The sequence below is a fragment of the Brassica oleracea genome, chromosome C6, assembly GCF_000695525.1.
Source record: "Brassica oleracea var. oleracea cultivar TO1000 chromosome C6, BOL, whole genome shotgun sequence".
NCBI lineage: Eukaryota > Viridiplantae > Streptophyta > Magnoliopsida > Brassicales > Brassicaceae > Brassica > Brassica oleracea.
This window is the reverse complement of record NC_027753.1, coordinates 2,313,652-2,329,087: the sequence shown is the minus strand read 5'-3', so window position 1 is coordinate 2,329,087 and position 15,436 is coordinate 2,313,652. Positions and strand designations below refer to the sequence as shown.

General features: G+C 37.0%; 3 protein-coding genes across 3 annotated transcripts in view; all 3 read right to left on the bottom strand.

Annotated features, from left to right (window-relative positions):
* Positions 1 to 2,130, bottom strand: part of LOC106297207 — a 6,584-nt gene extending 4,454 nt beyond the window's left edge. The window contains exon 1 of the mRNA XM_013733492.1: positions 1,579 to 2,130. Coding sequence (XP_013588946.1) covers positions 1,579 to 2,130 — 552 coding nt within the window. The remainder of the gene's footprint in view (positions 1 to 1,578) is intronic.
* Positions 2,131 to 2,198: 68 nt separating this feature from the next.
* On the bottom strand, positions 2,199 to 5,140 carry LOC106297206. The gene is made up of 5 exons (XM_013733491.1): positions 4,817 to 5,140; positions 4,585 to 4,775; positions 3,604 to 4,444; positions 3,045 to 3,383; positions 2,199 to 2,951 (listed from the first exon to the last, which is right to left on the bottom strand). Exons 1-5 carry the CDS (start codon positions 5,138 to 5,140, stop codon positions 2,199 to 2,201), a joined length of 2,448 nt encoding a protein of 815 aa, XP_013588945.1.
* A 4,723-nt stretch (positions 5,141 to 9,863) lies between these two features.
* On the bottom strand, positions 9,864 to 13,336 carry LOC106299255 (beta carbonic anhydrase 3-like). The gene is made up of 9 exons (XM_013735371.1): positions 13,284 to 13,336; positions 13,062 to 13,126; positions 12,745 to 12,888; positions 11,360 to 11,408; positions 10,771 to 10,887; positions 10,612 to 10,665; positions 10,352 to 10,440; positions 10,128 to 10,233; positions 9,864 to 10,042 (listed from the first exon to the last, which is right to left on the bottom strand). Exons 2-9 carry the CDS (start codon positions 13,112 to 13,114, stop codon positions 9,875 to 9,877), a joined length of 780 nt encoding a protein of 259 aa, XP_013590825.1. The 5' UTR covers positions 13,115 to 13,126; positions 13,284 to 13,336; the 3' UTR covers positions 9,864 to 9,874.
* Positions 13,337 to 15,436: the final 2,100 nt, after the last annotated feature.

Below are 15,436 nucleotides of genomic sequence, written 5' to 3'. Positions count from 1 at the left end.
GTGTCCTGATAACGAGGTTTCCCACAAAATTTGCATATATTCCGTGTCTCATCCGCTCTCTAGTAGATCATGCAGTTGTCAATACATACATCTATCACTTCATACGGTAGTTGAAGACCTGCAACAAGTTTCTGAACCTCGTAGTATGAACCCGGTGCAAGGTTATCCTCAGGTAGAATACCTTTGACAAAATCAGTAATCGCATCCATACATTCTTCAGCCAAATTATAGTCTGTCTTAATACCCATTAATCTAGTTGCAGATGATAAGACTGAATGACCATCTCTACAATTTTGATACAAAGGTTGTTTTCCTGCATCCAACATGTCAAAAAATCTCCTAGACTCGGGGTTTGGTTCTTCCCCTCTATAATGATCATGTACCATCTGCTCAGTACCTACACCATAATCTATATCCGTTCTAGATTCTTCTAACCTAATATCAGGCTGAGGTTCACTAACAGGCTGAGGTTCGCTAGTACTACCATATTCATAACCAGTTTCCCCATGAAGGTACCAAACTTTATAATTACGTGAAAACCCTTTCATATACAAATGAGTCCAAACATCAAATTCTTTTATAACCTTTTTATTATTGCAAGAAGAGCAGGGACATCTTAACATACCACTTTTTGCATCCGGTTGCTGTTGAACAAGCCTCATGAATTCTCCAATCCCTTGAACGTATTCTTCCGTAAGCAAATTGGTGTTCGGATCCAAATGAGGTTTATCCATCCACGAACGATAATAAACTTCTGAAGACATGATTTTCACGGAATTGTTATGACTAAAGAGAATGAAGAGAGAATGAAGTGTGAATGAGTTGAATGAGGAGGGGTTGTATTTATAGGAAATTGCTTACGGACCTCCGACGACTTTCCGACGAAATTCCGACGGATGTAAAGAAGTCCGTCGGAATTCCGTCGGAATTGTCCAATCCCAAACGGCTATACAACGGTCATATGTATTTGTCGGCAACGGTCACATGGTTCGTCGGAATTCCGTCGGAAAATACCGATGGAATTCCGACGACTTTGCTGTTAATCGGAATGTCGTCGGAATTTCGTCGGAATATACCGACGAACTTCCGACGACTACAACGGTTACATTTTTTATCAGAATGTCGTCGAAAAGTCGTCGGAAAATTCCGACGAACCGTATGTCGTCGGAATTCCGTCGGAAATGGCCGACGGAATTCCGACGACTTCATTTTTTTGGATTTGGTCGGAAATTTGTCAGTATTCCGTCGCAAATGTCCGACGACCTTGGTGTCCGTCGGAAGATCCGTCGGAATTAGGAGTGTTTTCTTGTGGTGAGCAAAGAAGAGATGGTCTCTCGTCTCATCTGGCTCACCACAGTAAAGACATCTTTGCGGTTGACCCCATTGGCTTGTACGGTGGCCTGTCAACAGTCTATCACGAATGGCAAGCCAAGTGATGAAGGCATATCTCAGAACTCCTTCTGAGAACCATACTATCTTGCTCCAATGAACTCTGCTTCTCGAACTTCTTATTTGGTGCCAAGTTTCAGATGCACTGAACTTATTACCAAACTCATCATCGCCACGCTTCCAAAGTACAGTGTCATGCCCGCTGGATAGAGTAATGGGAAATCCGATAACATCATGGATCATACTTTGAAGATGTTGATCCCGACACCTTCTGAACCTCCATGCTCCACCGACAAGAAGGTCCGAGATCCTCCTATCACGACCAATGCCCATCTTTTGAGTACCAGATTCCCAATCAATATCAATAAGCCTTCCACTTGGATGCCACAAATCAGTCCAAAACCTCACCGTGTTACCATCTCCAATATCCCAACGTACGAAAGACTTTGCTATATTGCGAATTCTCAGGAGCTTGCGCCAAGCCCATGAGCCCAGCCATGTATCCTTAACATCCCATAGTACTGCATCTCGAAGTAAATAACGTCTGACCCAAGAAACCCAAAGCGAAGCAGTGTTTGAGAACAAACGCCAGATGAGCTTTAGCATGAACATTGTGCTAACATCTTTCACTCTCCTAATGCGAAGACATCCTTCCTCCCGAGGACAACACACCTCCTCCCATGCGATCTTCGCCCTAGATGTAATATTTGGAGATCCACTCCATAAGAAAGCAGAGCACATGCTTTCAATCTCGTTGATACATGCTTGCGGCAAGCAGAAAGCAGCACACCAGAAGTTAGTGATGCTGGCTATGACTGACTTGATGAGCAGGAGCCGGCCAGCATACGAGAGAGCTTTACTAGTCTATGAGAGCAGTGATTCCTAATTTTCGTGGTCAATGGCTCATAATCATTCCTAGTCATAATCTTGGTAGTGAGGGGTAGACCAAGATACTTGATAGGAAGCGTTAAAACCGGGAGACCCGAGATCGTAGCAGCCTCTTCTAGAGCCCGTCGCCCTCGCCCTGCTGCAGATACAGTAGACTTTGTCACATTGATCCGCAAACCAGACATAGAAGCAAACTCATCAAACACCTGTAGCGTCCCAACGAGAGAGGCGGGCGATCCATCTGTAAACACCACTATATCATCTACGAAACTCAGGTGAGAGAGGTTAACTTCCCGACACTGAGAATGGAACCCAATTTGACCCTCCACCACTGATTTATTGATGAGCTTTGACAGCACATTACTAACAATAACGTAGAGATAAGGGGATAATGAGCAGCCTTGCCTTATGCCTCTACTGCTTATGAAAAACCCCTCCAGCTCACCATTAACAGAGACAGAGAACGCTGCAGTGCTTATACATTTCATTATCCAGCTGACAAACATATCCGAGTATTCCATAGCCCTCAAGGTATCCTCAATAAGAGACCAGCTCACTGTGTCGAAAGCTTTAGAGATATCCAGCTTGATTGCAGATCGCGATGAAACTGAATCTTTGTGGTAGTCCTTGACGAGCTCAGTGGCCAATAGGACGTTCTCCAGAAGCAACCTACCCTATACAAATGCACGCTGATTTAGCTCGATGGCTTCAGGAAGAGTGGCCTTAAGTCTCTTCGCAATGATCTTTGAGATAACTTCATATATCACATTGCAGCAGGCGATGGGCCTGAAGTCAGTCATCTTTTCTGCCTCTGTGGTCTTTGGGACAAGGGACAACAACGTAGCATTGATACTGTGCGGCATAAACCCAAATAGGAAAAAGGATTGTATCTCTGTGATTAAATCTTTACCTATCACTGGCCAAGCGGCTTTGTAGAACTCCATTGGGTATCCATCAGGTCCAGGAGCTTTATTTGCAGGCATAGAAAACAGAATTTCCGTGATCTCTGCTGCCTCAACCGGCCTCGTAAGGTTGACAGCGTCTGCAGGGGAACACCTGTAGTCTATCAGGCCCTGAAGGACGTCAGGAAGTACCGCCTGGGCACTCTGCGGAGCATTCAGGAAGTTGTCAAAATGAGATGCAGCTTCACGCTTGATATCTGGTGGGGAGGTGAGGATACGACCATCTGCAGACTATCTTCCTTATAGTATTTCAGATATTGCGACTTTGAGTAACTTCGTGAAAAAACTGAGAGTTTCTGTCTCCCAGCCCCATCCATTGGACTCTAGACTTCTAGTAATAAAACTGCTCCTCAATTCCCGAAACATGGTGCCAGTGCTCCCAAGCATCAGAAGCTTCTTCAAATGTCGAGGCTTGGGGGTTCTGCATTGCCTCTGTTTGCTTCATGCATAGGTCGTCGTAAGCAAGCTTAACCCGACCTGGTAAGTCCCCAAACATGTCCCTATTTAGGCCCCTCATCTCAGACTTGAGAGCTTTAAGCTTATCCTGAAACCTCCGAAGAGCAAAACGTGAATGAAACAGAGCCTCTGTTTTGTTCCAGACCATAGCAACCACTTCGAGGAACCTCGGGCGAGAGGCAGTGTGGTTAAAAAATTTGAATGGTTTCAAGTTCCCCTGAATTGCAGCTCGGAGCTGAATATGCATTCGAAGATGATCTGAAACACCCCCTGCCTCGAAAGTGACGAAGGAGTTTGGGAATTCATTGATCCAGCAATTGTTAACCATGACCGGATCCAACTTCTTACTGATAGGGTTTGCTTCTTGACTGTTTGACCAGGTGAAAGAAGGTCCAACCTGCGCCAAGTCCATCATATCACACTTATAAACCACATTCTGAAAATCCCTCATCGAAATCCTGTCCATTGCAGATTCTACAGCCCGGGAATGCTCCTGCGCTGAGAGAGCAACATTAAAATCACCTTGGATGATCCAAGAGTTGTTTGTGCCCGCCACTGATCCCGCAATAGCTTCTATTTCACTCCATAATTCCCTTCTTTCAATCATACAGTTGGATGCATAGATGAAAGAGCTGAGGAACGTGTCACGAGATGCCTTGTATCGCACCCAAACAGTGATCATTTGCGCACTCACCGAAACCGGACATACCTCCACATCGTCTGACCAACAAACCCATATCCTGCAAAGCCTATGGTTAGAGTAGTTGTTTAGACAGCTCCAACCAGGAAACGTAGCATCAAAAATCTTCTTAAAATTTTCCTCCTTCACTCTTGTCTCTTGTAAACAGCCAAAAGACAGCTTCGCCGCTCGCACCCAATATCTTACTACCTTTGTTTGCGTGGCTTATTGAACCCACGCATGTTCCATGCAAAGATTGACGACATCAGTGCTTCCGGGAGGAAGCTTTTTGGCTTGGCTTTGGACCCTTCTGATGCTGAGATACTGCATGTACCAGATCCCTCGAGTTTACTATCAGCAGTTTCGATCCTCTGCCCCTGTTGCGCTGAGATGTTCCCTGCCTGTTTGAGGAAATACTCTTCTTACTCGATCCATCAACTACCACGCCCTCACCATGTGCTATAGCTTCTGATTTTGAGTACTCCATGGTTTCCTCCACCTCATCTTCCTCATCTTCCTCATCTTCCACAAACTCACACTCCTCTCTACTATCCTGAAGGGCCTGGAATCCATTTAGCGAGACACAGATGCTGTCTTCCTGAGCCCTTGGAGAAAATATCACCAAGCCACTATTCTGGCAAGAGACAAGAGACCATTCACTTCTGTTAAGAGTTGTTTCAAGGGGTTTGGTTTGCGCAACTACACCAACAGGAACTGTGGCTCGAGCCAGGCTAGTCTCTCCAGACATTGCTTCCAGATCCTCCATTAGTTTAGCTACAATCTCAGTGCATGACTTCTATGTTGTGTCCTTAGCCGTGAAGCCTTCCAACACGACTGCATCATTCACTGAGCCTGCAACACTTACCACTAACTCCTGGCCAACATTTTTATCCATCTTTGCGATCTGACAATCCTTTGTCAAGTGTCCCCACTTCGAGCATGAGGTACATCTAGGAGGGAGCCATGGGTAACTGATAGAGACCATGACATCTGCGCCTCCACGTCCCTTGAAACTGATCTTGTTAGGTAGCGGCTTGGTCAGATCAACCTCGGCCAGTACACGGGCAACATCCATACGCACAAAGTGCTCAGTGTTTGGGTGCAGTTTGATAAACTTTCCAGAGGTTCTTGACAAGAAGCTTAATCCTTTTTTGGAGTATAGATAACCTGGAACATTCATTAGATCCACCTACAAAGGCATTGCTGAGAGATCAGGAGGCGATCGAGCAGTCTCTGGTGTCCATTCCCCAACATCAGCGGCACATCAGAAATATGCCAGAACTTCCTTTTCAATATCCTGTTTCTCACCGCTGCATCCTCGATTTGGAAAAGAACAGTCGTCTTACCAATGAACTGAACGTCAATTCTAGATTTCTTCTCTTGAGATGCCCAGATCCTATTCACCGTCGCATGAATCGTGCCAATGTGAAGGGCGTCATTCATGAAGTAACCCACAATGAAACTCCGCCACAGTGGCTCCGCATCCTCCATTAACGAGACTGGGATCTTGACCTCCGCAACTCCATCCTTAACCACGAACTCAGGGAAATCCTCTGTAACTGAGGAGCCTTCCAACAACACATCAGAATAGGAAACTTTCCCGTGACCTCCCTCTACCATCGCAACTTTTGGAGAGAGCAGAGCATTCAGCTTTTCCTCCGCTGATCCGGCCACGAGGCCCAGAGGAGATCCGCAAGCCAAAACCTCCTCTGCGGTTTTTGGATTAATCGATCGCAGCTGGGTATCGCCGTCGCCATCGCCTTCTTCTGTCATTAGGGTTTTTCAATAATATATATACCTTCACATCATAGTACACGTTCACAAATTATTTCTACGTGGACTATGAGACATTGAAACATCATAAACGAATAAGAAATGTAGAAAACCTCAGAATATGAGGATATTCGCGTTGGACCAATAAAACCACAATGGATCTATCCTCCCCCAAAGCGTTGAATCTTGAGTTGAAATTGTCAAATTGTAGCTTACATGACTTTGTAGATTGATAATCTTCACAGTTTCTTCCTTCATCACTTTCGGGAGCCAATCAACAAAATTCTGATTATCCAACCATGACTTTAAGGATAGTAACACACAAATATATATATATATATAAAATATATGATAATATGACCAAGTTTAACTACATGAGTGCGGATAAAACATTTAACTTGTAGTCTAGTTTGACTGCTTTAGTTCTTAAACTAGATTTTAATCCGTAGATTTTAATTCGTGCTTTCAAAATGAATAATTATCTTTTAAACTAAATTTGAGTTTTTTCATAAATTATAATTTTTAATAGAAAACATATAATTTATAAGTTTTATAATATAATATTTTACATAAATTTATGTAAATAATGTTTTATTTTTATTTTTGCTTAGTAATTTAATTTTTGGCGATGTAGCGTTTTTTACTTGTGCTAATACCAGGTTTCCTAATTGTTGCCGTTGAATCTTCAATATACTTCTCCAATAGCACATACTGAGAATAAAGATCAGTCAAAATAAATATTTGGATGTTATGGATCTTTATATATGTATTTCCCAATTTGTTGTTAAATGCTTAAATTCCTTTTATACATCTTCCTTTTTTTTTCTAACACCACATATTATAAAAGACTCAAACCCTGAGCCAAAACTAGTTGGATGGGGTAGAGTAGTTTGAATACAAGGATGCCTTCGTCAACGAATCAGCCATAAAATTTAGAGCGCACGAAAAGAAAACAAAGAAAGAAACAATGAAAAATGAAGATAAAATTCTGAGTGATTCCGTAGAGATCTGCCGGAAGACAATGCGAGGAGAGAGAGATTCGATGAGCGCCTGCCAATCTGATTTGATACAGATTTCTGAGATACCAATTTCTCAGGCATGTGTGAGAGCCGGTCAAATAGCCTAAGCCTCAGCCATAATTGGTGATGAGATGTGTTGAAAAAAGCAGAACCTTGTAAAATTGCTAAACCCTCTGGACTAAAGAAGAGCCATCCGCAACCTCTAGTTTGGTTTGTCGAGTTCCAAGCAGCATCTGTGAAGCCTACTCTTCTTCTATTTCAGGTTTATGGACACCATGGAAGAATCAAATACATTGAATATTTGGAGTTTTCCTGCAACACAAGTTTTGGTAAGTACCAAACTGGTTTACTCAAAATAATATTTGTTATATGTATATACTATTATTTGCAAAGTGATTTTTTACATCCAAACTCTCAAGTTAAAAGTTAGAGTAGTTAATATCGTTTATACCCTTAATGAATAAAATATATAAATTAATCAACAAATAAAAACAGAATTTAATTTTTATTTTATTAGAAAAGTGATTAAAATTAATAATAATATGAATTATCCAAAAAATTTAAAATATATTTTAAAGTAAATAAATATATATATATATATCCCTGTTCGGGAATGCGCTAGGCGCTAGTTGGGCGGTCGGGTTGGGCCTAGCGCCTAAAGAGAAAATCGGGGATTAATCGGAAATTATACGGGGCGGAATTTTTAGATGGTTTACTGTGTTATAAAACATGTTAATCTTTAATTGTGTATAACATTAATACATTTTCATGTTTAAGATTGTATAAAACACACAAATAGAATATATAAACTTAATATAGTGTATTTTTCATCAAAATTATAAATATAAATGATATTTATAAAATTTTTGATCAAATAAAAAATAAAAATATTATTAAAAATAAAATAAATAAAAAATAAAAAAAATAAAAAAAATAAAAAATAAAAATAAAAATAGATTAGGCGGCCGCCTAGGCGGCTATGCGGTCATTTAGGCGGCTAGGCGGTCATTTAGGCGGTCTAGGCGGAAAAAATCGGATATCCGATTTTTTAAACCGATTTGGCATAAATCGGGGCGGAAGAGTGACGTGCAGCGCCTAGCTAGACGGCCGATTTTTAGAACAGGGATATATATATTGTGTTATTATCCGAAAATATATTTAAATAAAAATTTAAAAATTCAAAAACAGAGAACAAATAATTAAATATTAATCAAGTATAATTTTTAATTTTATATAATTGAAAAGAGAATGTTGATTGATTTTTAAGATCTATTATTAATATTGAACATAGTGTACAAATAAATGTTCAAAAAATTTATAATGCGGTATAACTTTCAAACTAAAAATAAATAATAATTTATCATTATAGTCTTTTAGTTAGTAATAAATGTATTAATAAATAATTATAAAATTATTATGCTTACATGCGCGAGCGAAGCACCTAGTATATAAATAATTAGGACGGATATATTTACCCATAAAAACATAGGTTCTAATTTAAATATAGAAATGAAATAAGTATTCTAATCATATATGGTTAATCAAAAAATTATTCTAATCAATAAATAGAATTAAATATTTTTATATCTACATCGACACTTAAAAATATTAAAATATACCCTTCAAAATTTTAATCAATAACATTTTTATTCTTAACGTTATTTATTTTTTAAAAATGTTAAATCTCTAATATAAAATTTACAAAAATGAGCTCATATTAACTTCAATACTAAAAATTCTATAACAAATATATAGATTGCAATATTTGAAATGTAAATGGAAATAGTTAAGTTACATAAATGACAAAATTTGATGGGCGGCATCTTAGAAAAACTATACAAGTAAATATATTAAAATTAAAAAAGATAACTCTATGAAAAAGGAATAGATACAAAATTTAGGTCTGGAATCCAAAAGAAAAAAATATATATATTTCACACCATTATTCAACGAGAATGAACTTTATAACCCATCTCTATATTTGGCTTTATAATAACATTTAGATGTAAAATTACTCCAAGCAACCTCTATTTATTCCTCAAAAATAAAATTTGCTATTTTCCTCTATATTTAGAAGAAGAAATAACAATCTTTAACTTTTTCTATATTTTGAAAAATGACATTTTAGAAAAAATACAATAGAATAAACTCAGTCTCTATTATAGAATTTGTTTTATTTTAGAGAAAAATAGCAAAATACAATTGAAATGATCTAAGTAGGCTAACAATGAAAAAATAATAAACACAGTAAAAAAAAGTTATCCGGTAACAAGACCCATATAACAAAAGCAGAAGCTGATTATCCTAAATCTTAAGCAGATATTTCGTACATCGTAATTTATTCGGTTCTCTGGCGGTGATATAGAAGGTTTTAGCCTTAAACGTCGCCAGAGGAGGAGGGAGTCTTTTGATTTCATCAGGTCTTGTTCATTTGTAATCTAAGAGGCAGAGATTAATGATTGTTGTTTGATTCATCGACTCGTTGTATAGTGTTTGGAATTGGAGTCATAAACTTAAATAAACTGTAAACTAAAATAATGCTTTCTATAGCTTTTTTTTTTTTTGGAACACAACTTATGCTTTTTATAGCTTATTCATTTCTTTTCACACAGAAACATAAACAAATAGACATAAACAAGAATCAGAAGCAAGTTACATGGTAACAACACACTTAGAAGCAACATAGAGAAAAGGTAAGGAGTAATATCTTAAGAAAAGGCAAAGGCAGGGGTGGTCTTGACGTCGAGTTCCCAGAGTTCAAACGTCCCATCCACGAAATCATAGTGAGCTCCTCTTAAGGCAAGCTTTCCCTTCTCCACTCTTTCTCTCACGAATGGGTAAGACAACAGATTCCCCAATGTAACGTTTACCGCTTCCTTAAAACCCAAGGCAATCTCAGTTACAAACCCAACCCAAGACAGGAAACAGAGACAATGTGTATTTTTATTTTTTATTACATACCTTTTCACAATGGGTGCACTGTTCTTCGAAGCTCAGGTCTTTAAACTCCTCCTTAATCTTGTTCTTGGCTGATGTACCGATCTTGACCCAGTTTTCTATGAAGACGCTGCCATTTCAAAGAATTTCAATGAAGTTAGTGAACCAATCTCTCAAGAAACCGTCTCATTCTTGATCATGAACACGTAATGAATATTTGATTAAATTAGCGTATTGAGATTAGTTACCTCTTATTGGGAGCTGCATCATCTTCAATGGACATGAGTGCCTTTATTCCACCACAACGGCTGTGACCAATCACCAGAATGTTCTCCACCTGATAATGACAAAACATTACATTATATATATCTTAGGGTTTAAACTAGGTCATGTCTTGTTTTCACTAAGTATCTTATGGCGACCATGTACGATCAAAAAGAGCAAGACAAGACAAATATCTCTAAGAAGCAATGCTATCGAATAGGGTCATTAATTAATTATTACGTACGTTTAGTTTTGTAATTGGATATTCCATGGCCGCACCAGCACCAGAGTGTTGTGTCTGCAAGTTTCCAAAGAGACAATGCATATGTTATTTAACCACTAACGACAACTTGTGACGTTGGTTTGAAGATAATTAGAATGACATGAAAAAAATTTGACGAACCTTGTCAAAAAGCGGAACCATGTTTGCAATGTTTCTAATTTCAAAGGCTTCCCCAGGTTGGAAGTTCAAGATGTGAGAAGGGCTAACTCGGGAATCCGAACAAGCAAACACCAGAAACTGCAAAACAAAGTTTACATTTGTAAGAGGATATCAATCAAGCATGCACTCTTAACCCTCCTTTCTAATTTTTAGGGTTTTTAGTTTTATTAAGGCATGTGCATTGGGGGCTTTTAGCAGTTTTTTAGAGGGGACCACAAAAACATAAAAATTGGTAACCATAAGCGCCAGTTAAAGATCGATGTTTGAATGATCCTTGTCATGTTTTGCGGACCCCACGACACGTGTTTTTTTTTTTTTTTATAAATCAGATAAGACAGAAAATTTTTTTTACAAACTCATTTTGGGTTTCACCCGATAATCATGGTCTTAGTAGCTTGCCCATAGAGGCACTATTATAATTGCTGGACTAATCATTTTCTTCTGTTTCATACTATTTTTGGCTGATTAGAGAAAGATGAAACGATAAAAGGAAACCACCAAAGGAGGAAAAATAATAATATTAATAACTTAGATCAGCAAAATTTAAAACCTTGGGGTTTTGGCTCTTGGCAAGTGCATTGTACAACGAAGGTTTCTTCCTGGAAATGGATGAAACAACCATATAATGAGCAATCTTTATTTAACCAATACACAATAAAATCATCCATAACTTAAAGAAAGACTTATTTTTGGGTTCACCAACCAATAGGATTGTGTTATTTCATATTCGATATCTTTTAAAAAAAGAAAAAAAAAAAACAAAATATTGTCAAATTATATTATCTTTTTAAAATTAAAAGGTAAAAAGAAATAAATAAAAAGTAGTAGAAATTACAAAAAAAAAAATATTTTTAACGTCGTCAGCAAAACATTAAACCCTAAATCCTAATCCCTAAACCCTAAATCCTAAACCCTAAACCCTTGAGTAAACCCTAAACTCTAGGATAAATCTTAAACTGTAGGATAAATCTTAAACTCTAAATCAAAATCACTAAACACTAAAACACTCAAGGGGTTAGGGTTTATGATTTATGGTTTAGAGTTTTAGGGTTTAGTGTTTTTATTTAGAGTTTAGGATTTATCCAAGGGTTTAGGGTTTACCCAAGGGTTTAGAGTTTACCCAAAGGTTTAAGGTTTATCCAAGGGATTAAGTTTACCCAAGGGTTTAGGGTTTAGAGATTAGGATTTAGGGTTTAGTGTTTTGCTGACGACGTTAAAAAGATTTTTTTAATTCTTTTTCCTGTAGCTGCTATTTTTTTTTTACTTTTTTATTTTAAAAACATAATATAACTTTATAATATTTTGTTTCCTTTTATTAAAAGATATCGAATTTGAAATAATAAAATCCTATTGGCTGGTGAGCCCAAAAATAACTCTTAAAAAACACTCATTCCGTCTTATACCCTTTTGATTAGGTAACTAGATTAAAATATAAAAGTATTTATAAGCACTAGTATTAGAGCATGATTATCGCGGAACCCAAAATGGGTTTCTGCATGAAATCAGTGTGTGGACCCCATGTTTTCTTTACAAAACGGTCACCAACGTCGCCAATTACGGATCGCACTTGGCCAGTTTCTTACACTATTTTGCGGGTCCCACGACATGTGGCGGCCCGCGATTGGTTCCGTTTTAATTTTTTTTTAATCAGATTAAAAAAAAAAAAAAATTTAGAAACCCAAAATGGGTTTCACCCGATAATCATGCTCTTATGTGTAGGAAAAAAGGTGGTCTTTTTTGCCAACATATAATAATTTGTCTAAAATGCTTTAGTTAGCCAAACTGGTGGGACTAAATCGATATAAACCATTGTTGTAGAAAAACTCGGAGTATTGCATGGTAATTTGTATGTTTTTGCATTTTTGGATGTGGAATATATATGTTTGATATTAAATTGGACGGTTCGTTCCATACGGAATTAGGAATAAAACGTACAAATATTTGTGTGTCTTGAAATGGATATATCCGGATTGGATTCGTTGTACAGCATCTGATGACTTGTTGGATTTATGTTCCTCTAGCTCATCAAATAGCTTCTTAATCTTTGTCGCTGTCACTTTCCCGAGATCCGATTTACAACTGCAAATTAATTCACCTTTTCATATTACACATTTTAGATGACATACGCACTTTTTTATGGGTCAAGGTACAATAAATGGAGGAAATGATCTACGGTTTTGATGATAATTCTAAAACCCGCAAAGTCCAAGATGTCTCATCTGCTTTTGGAAAGAAAGAAAGTGTGTGTGTACCTGAGAAGCTCTCCTAATCTTTCAAGGGCATCTTCATACGACTCGGTCGACATTTCTTTTCGTTCCTAGAAAAAAAAACAATTTAGAAAGAAAATACAAGAAAAGTTATAAAACTTTACCAAAAACATGTGTAAATTCATTCAAAAATAGAAGTAGAGTCATTGATATAATATTTTATATTGAAAATAAAGAGATTGGAATGATTAGTTTCTAGGCGCGGACCTTGAGACGTGCTTTCTAAAACAAAGGATGTAGAGAGTGATATGAATACAAATTGTACTTGATATGTTAAGAGATGTTCTCTACTCCGCTATTTATAGCCAGATATCCGTCACTTTTCATTACGCGGAAATTTTTTATATGCTTAACTTGTCTATTTTAAAAAGAGCGGGGTTGTTTTTTAAATATTTTTCGTTAAAGCAACTTTGAAAGTAAAAAAATTATACAAAACGTTTTGCATATGCAGGAAACGAAACACCCTCAAGTTAGAATATTTTGGCATTTAAAGGACACCAATTGTGAATTTATCAATGTTCTTCTGTCTCCATGTTTTGTAGCGGTCATGATTTTTTAAAAAAGTTTTAAATTTCAGTTATTTGCTTTTTTTCGTCAATGAATTCTAAATAACCTCGACTTACGTAGGAATATATATAGATGATATAATGTTAGGAGACCCATTAAGATCGAAAACAGATCAAACATTGGAGATGGCTAACAGGATTATACAAATTATAAAAACCTAACAAATTAAAACATAGAATATTGTTGATATTTTCAGTGTCCTTATTTATAAGAGACATACATTTAGTCTAAAAAGTAGCTTACTTATTGCTTAGGATTGTTCTCGTCTGTGGATCCAAGCACTAGGTGAAAAATCTCATGCGCGAATATCAAACATGTAGAAGTCTAGATAGGCTTAGGTGTTTTACCCAGACTTGGAAATCCGAACCGGAAGCAACCCTAAAAAATCTGAACTGAAACCGAATGGAATTCTTCGGATACATGTATAGATCCAAAAATTGTCTATTCAAAAGAACCAAACCCGATAAGAACATGTCCGGATAGATCCGGCCCAGTAAAACCTATCCAAAACAACATGAAAAAAATGTCCAAGACAATGACTCTGTGTGTTCTCTTTTCTAATTTTTGATGTAGGTGTAATGATTTTTTAAAAATCTTCGTTCTTTTTTTGACATTTTCCAGTAGCAAAAACTTTAGATGTCGACAGATTTTTGATAAAAAAATTGACACATATCCGAGCCAAATGATACCTTAATTTTTCCGGGTATTTATAGATATATAATATTTGGAATTGAATCAATACAGAATGAATATGAACCAACCTGAAACCAAACCAAAATTTTGTAAAACATGATACGCTGAAACCCTAAAGATCTGAACCAGATGGAAGCGACCTGAATTCGAATTGAATATCTGAACGCCAAACCTAAGTCAATAATACTTGATGGTGAAGTAGTTTCAAAGGATTTTATGACCAAGTTTAGCATGCCATACTAAGATATCATCATAGTTTCTGTCTTTTCCGCAAAATTGTTGTAGGCGACCAAATGTCATTAGCTCAACTGGAAAGGACCCTGACCATTATGTCAGAGGTTCCGAGTTCGAATAACCGCCGGGACGAAACTAATATTATATGTTGTGGTTTCGAACCTGGAGAGATTAGGGCTTCAGCCCTGACCTCCTGGTAATTCAAAAAAATTTGTTATAGGCGGATAAGACGTTTAACTTGTACTCCAGTTTGAAATATAACTGCTTTGATTCTTCATAAAATATTTGTTAAAAAATTCATCTTTCATACTAAATAAAACATAGGAAATTTGATCCTATAACCAAAAAAAAACTATATTTCACCAAGTAATCATATCACCATCTTTCTCTTCTTTTTTCTTCTTATCTTTCTCTACCCTCTTACTACAAATCTAATATTTTCCCCAATATTGTCATTCATCAAATTAACCCATAAAACATAGCTACATGAGTTGTACTGTGTTCGTTACCGATCGAGGAGATATTCATGTATACCCACCCATTCGTTGCATGCCCCTTATTGTTTTCTAACGCATGTCAACTGAAACTATAGCATACGTACACTTTTTGTGTGGTAAAACTAGCATATGTACATCGTAAAATTTTTTTGATAAAATGTACATCTTAAAACATGATCAACCATTCTCGATGATATTAACCTCTTCAACGCAAACTCCATTATCGCTTCTGCTATTAAAGCATCTCCTTTTAGTGGTGTTGCATGGTTAAGAATATTTACAAAATAATTAACTAATAATACTTGGTTAATGTTTTTTTTTTTTGTAAGCTTTAAATTTTTAGTAATCTATTCTGCGCGCATAGACTTT

Excerpts from the sequence above, each read along its gene's own strand:
- LOC106297206 (XM_013733491.1), bottom strand. The coding sequence starts at position 5,140 with ATGGAGGATCTGGAAGCAATGTCTGGAGAGACTAGCCTGGCTCGAGCC. Across the intron at positions 3,384-3,603 it reads CTTGGGAGCACTGGCACCAT|AGTGCCCAGGCGGTACTTCC; the intron begins GTTTCGGGAATT and ends AATGCTCCGCAG. Across the intron at positions 2,952-3,044 it reads GGCCCATCGCCTGCTGCAAT|GGTAGGTTGCTTCTGGAGAA; the intron begins GTGATATATGAA and ends GCATTTGTATAG.
- LOC106299255 (XM_013735371.1), bottom strand. The coding sequence starts at position 13,114 with ATGTCGACCGAGTCGTATGAAGATGCCCTTGAAAGATTAGGAGAGCTT. Across the intron at positions 11,409-12,744 it reads TTCAAGACACACAAATATTT|GAAGAAACCTTCGTTGTACA; the intron begins GTACGTTTTATT and ends ATCCATTTCCAG. Across the intron at positions 10,043-10,127 it reads AGTGCACCCATTGTGAAAAG|GAAGCGGTAAACGTTACATT; the intron begins GTATGTAATAAA and ends TTGGGTTTTAAG.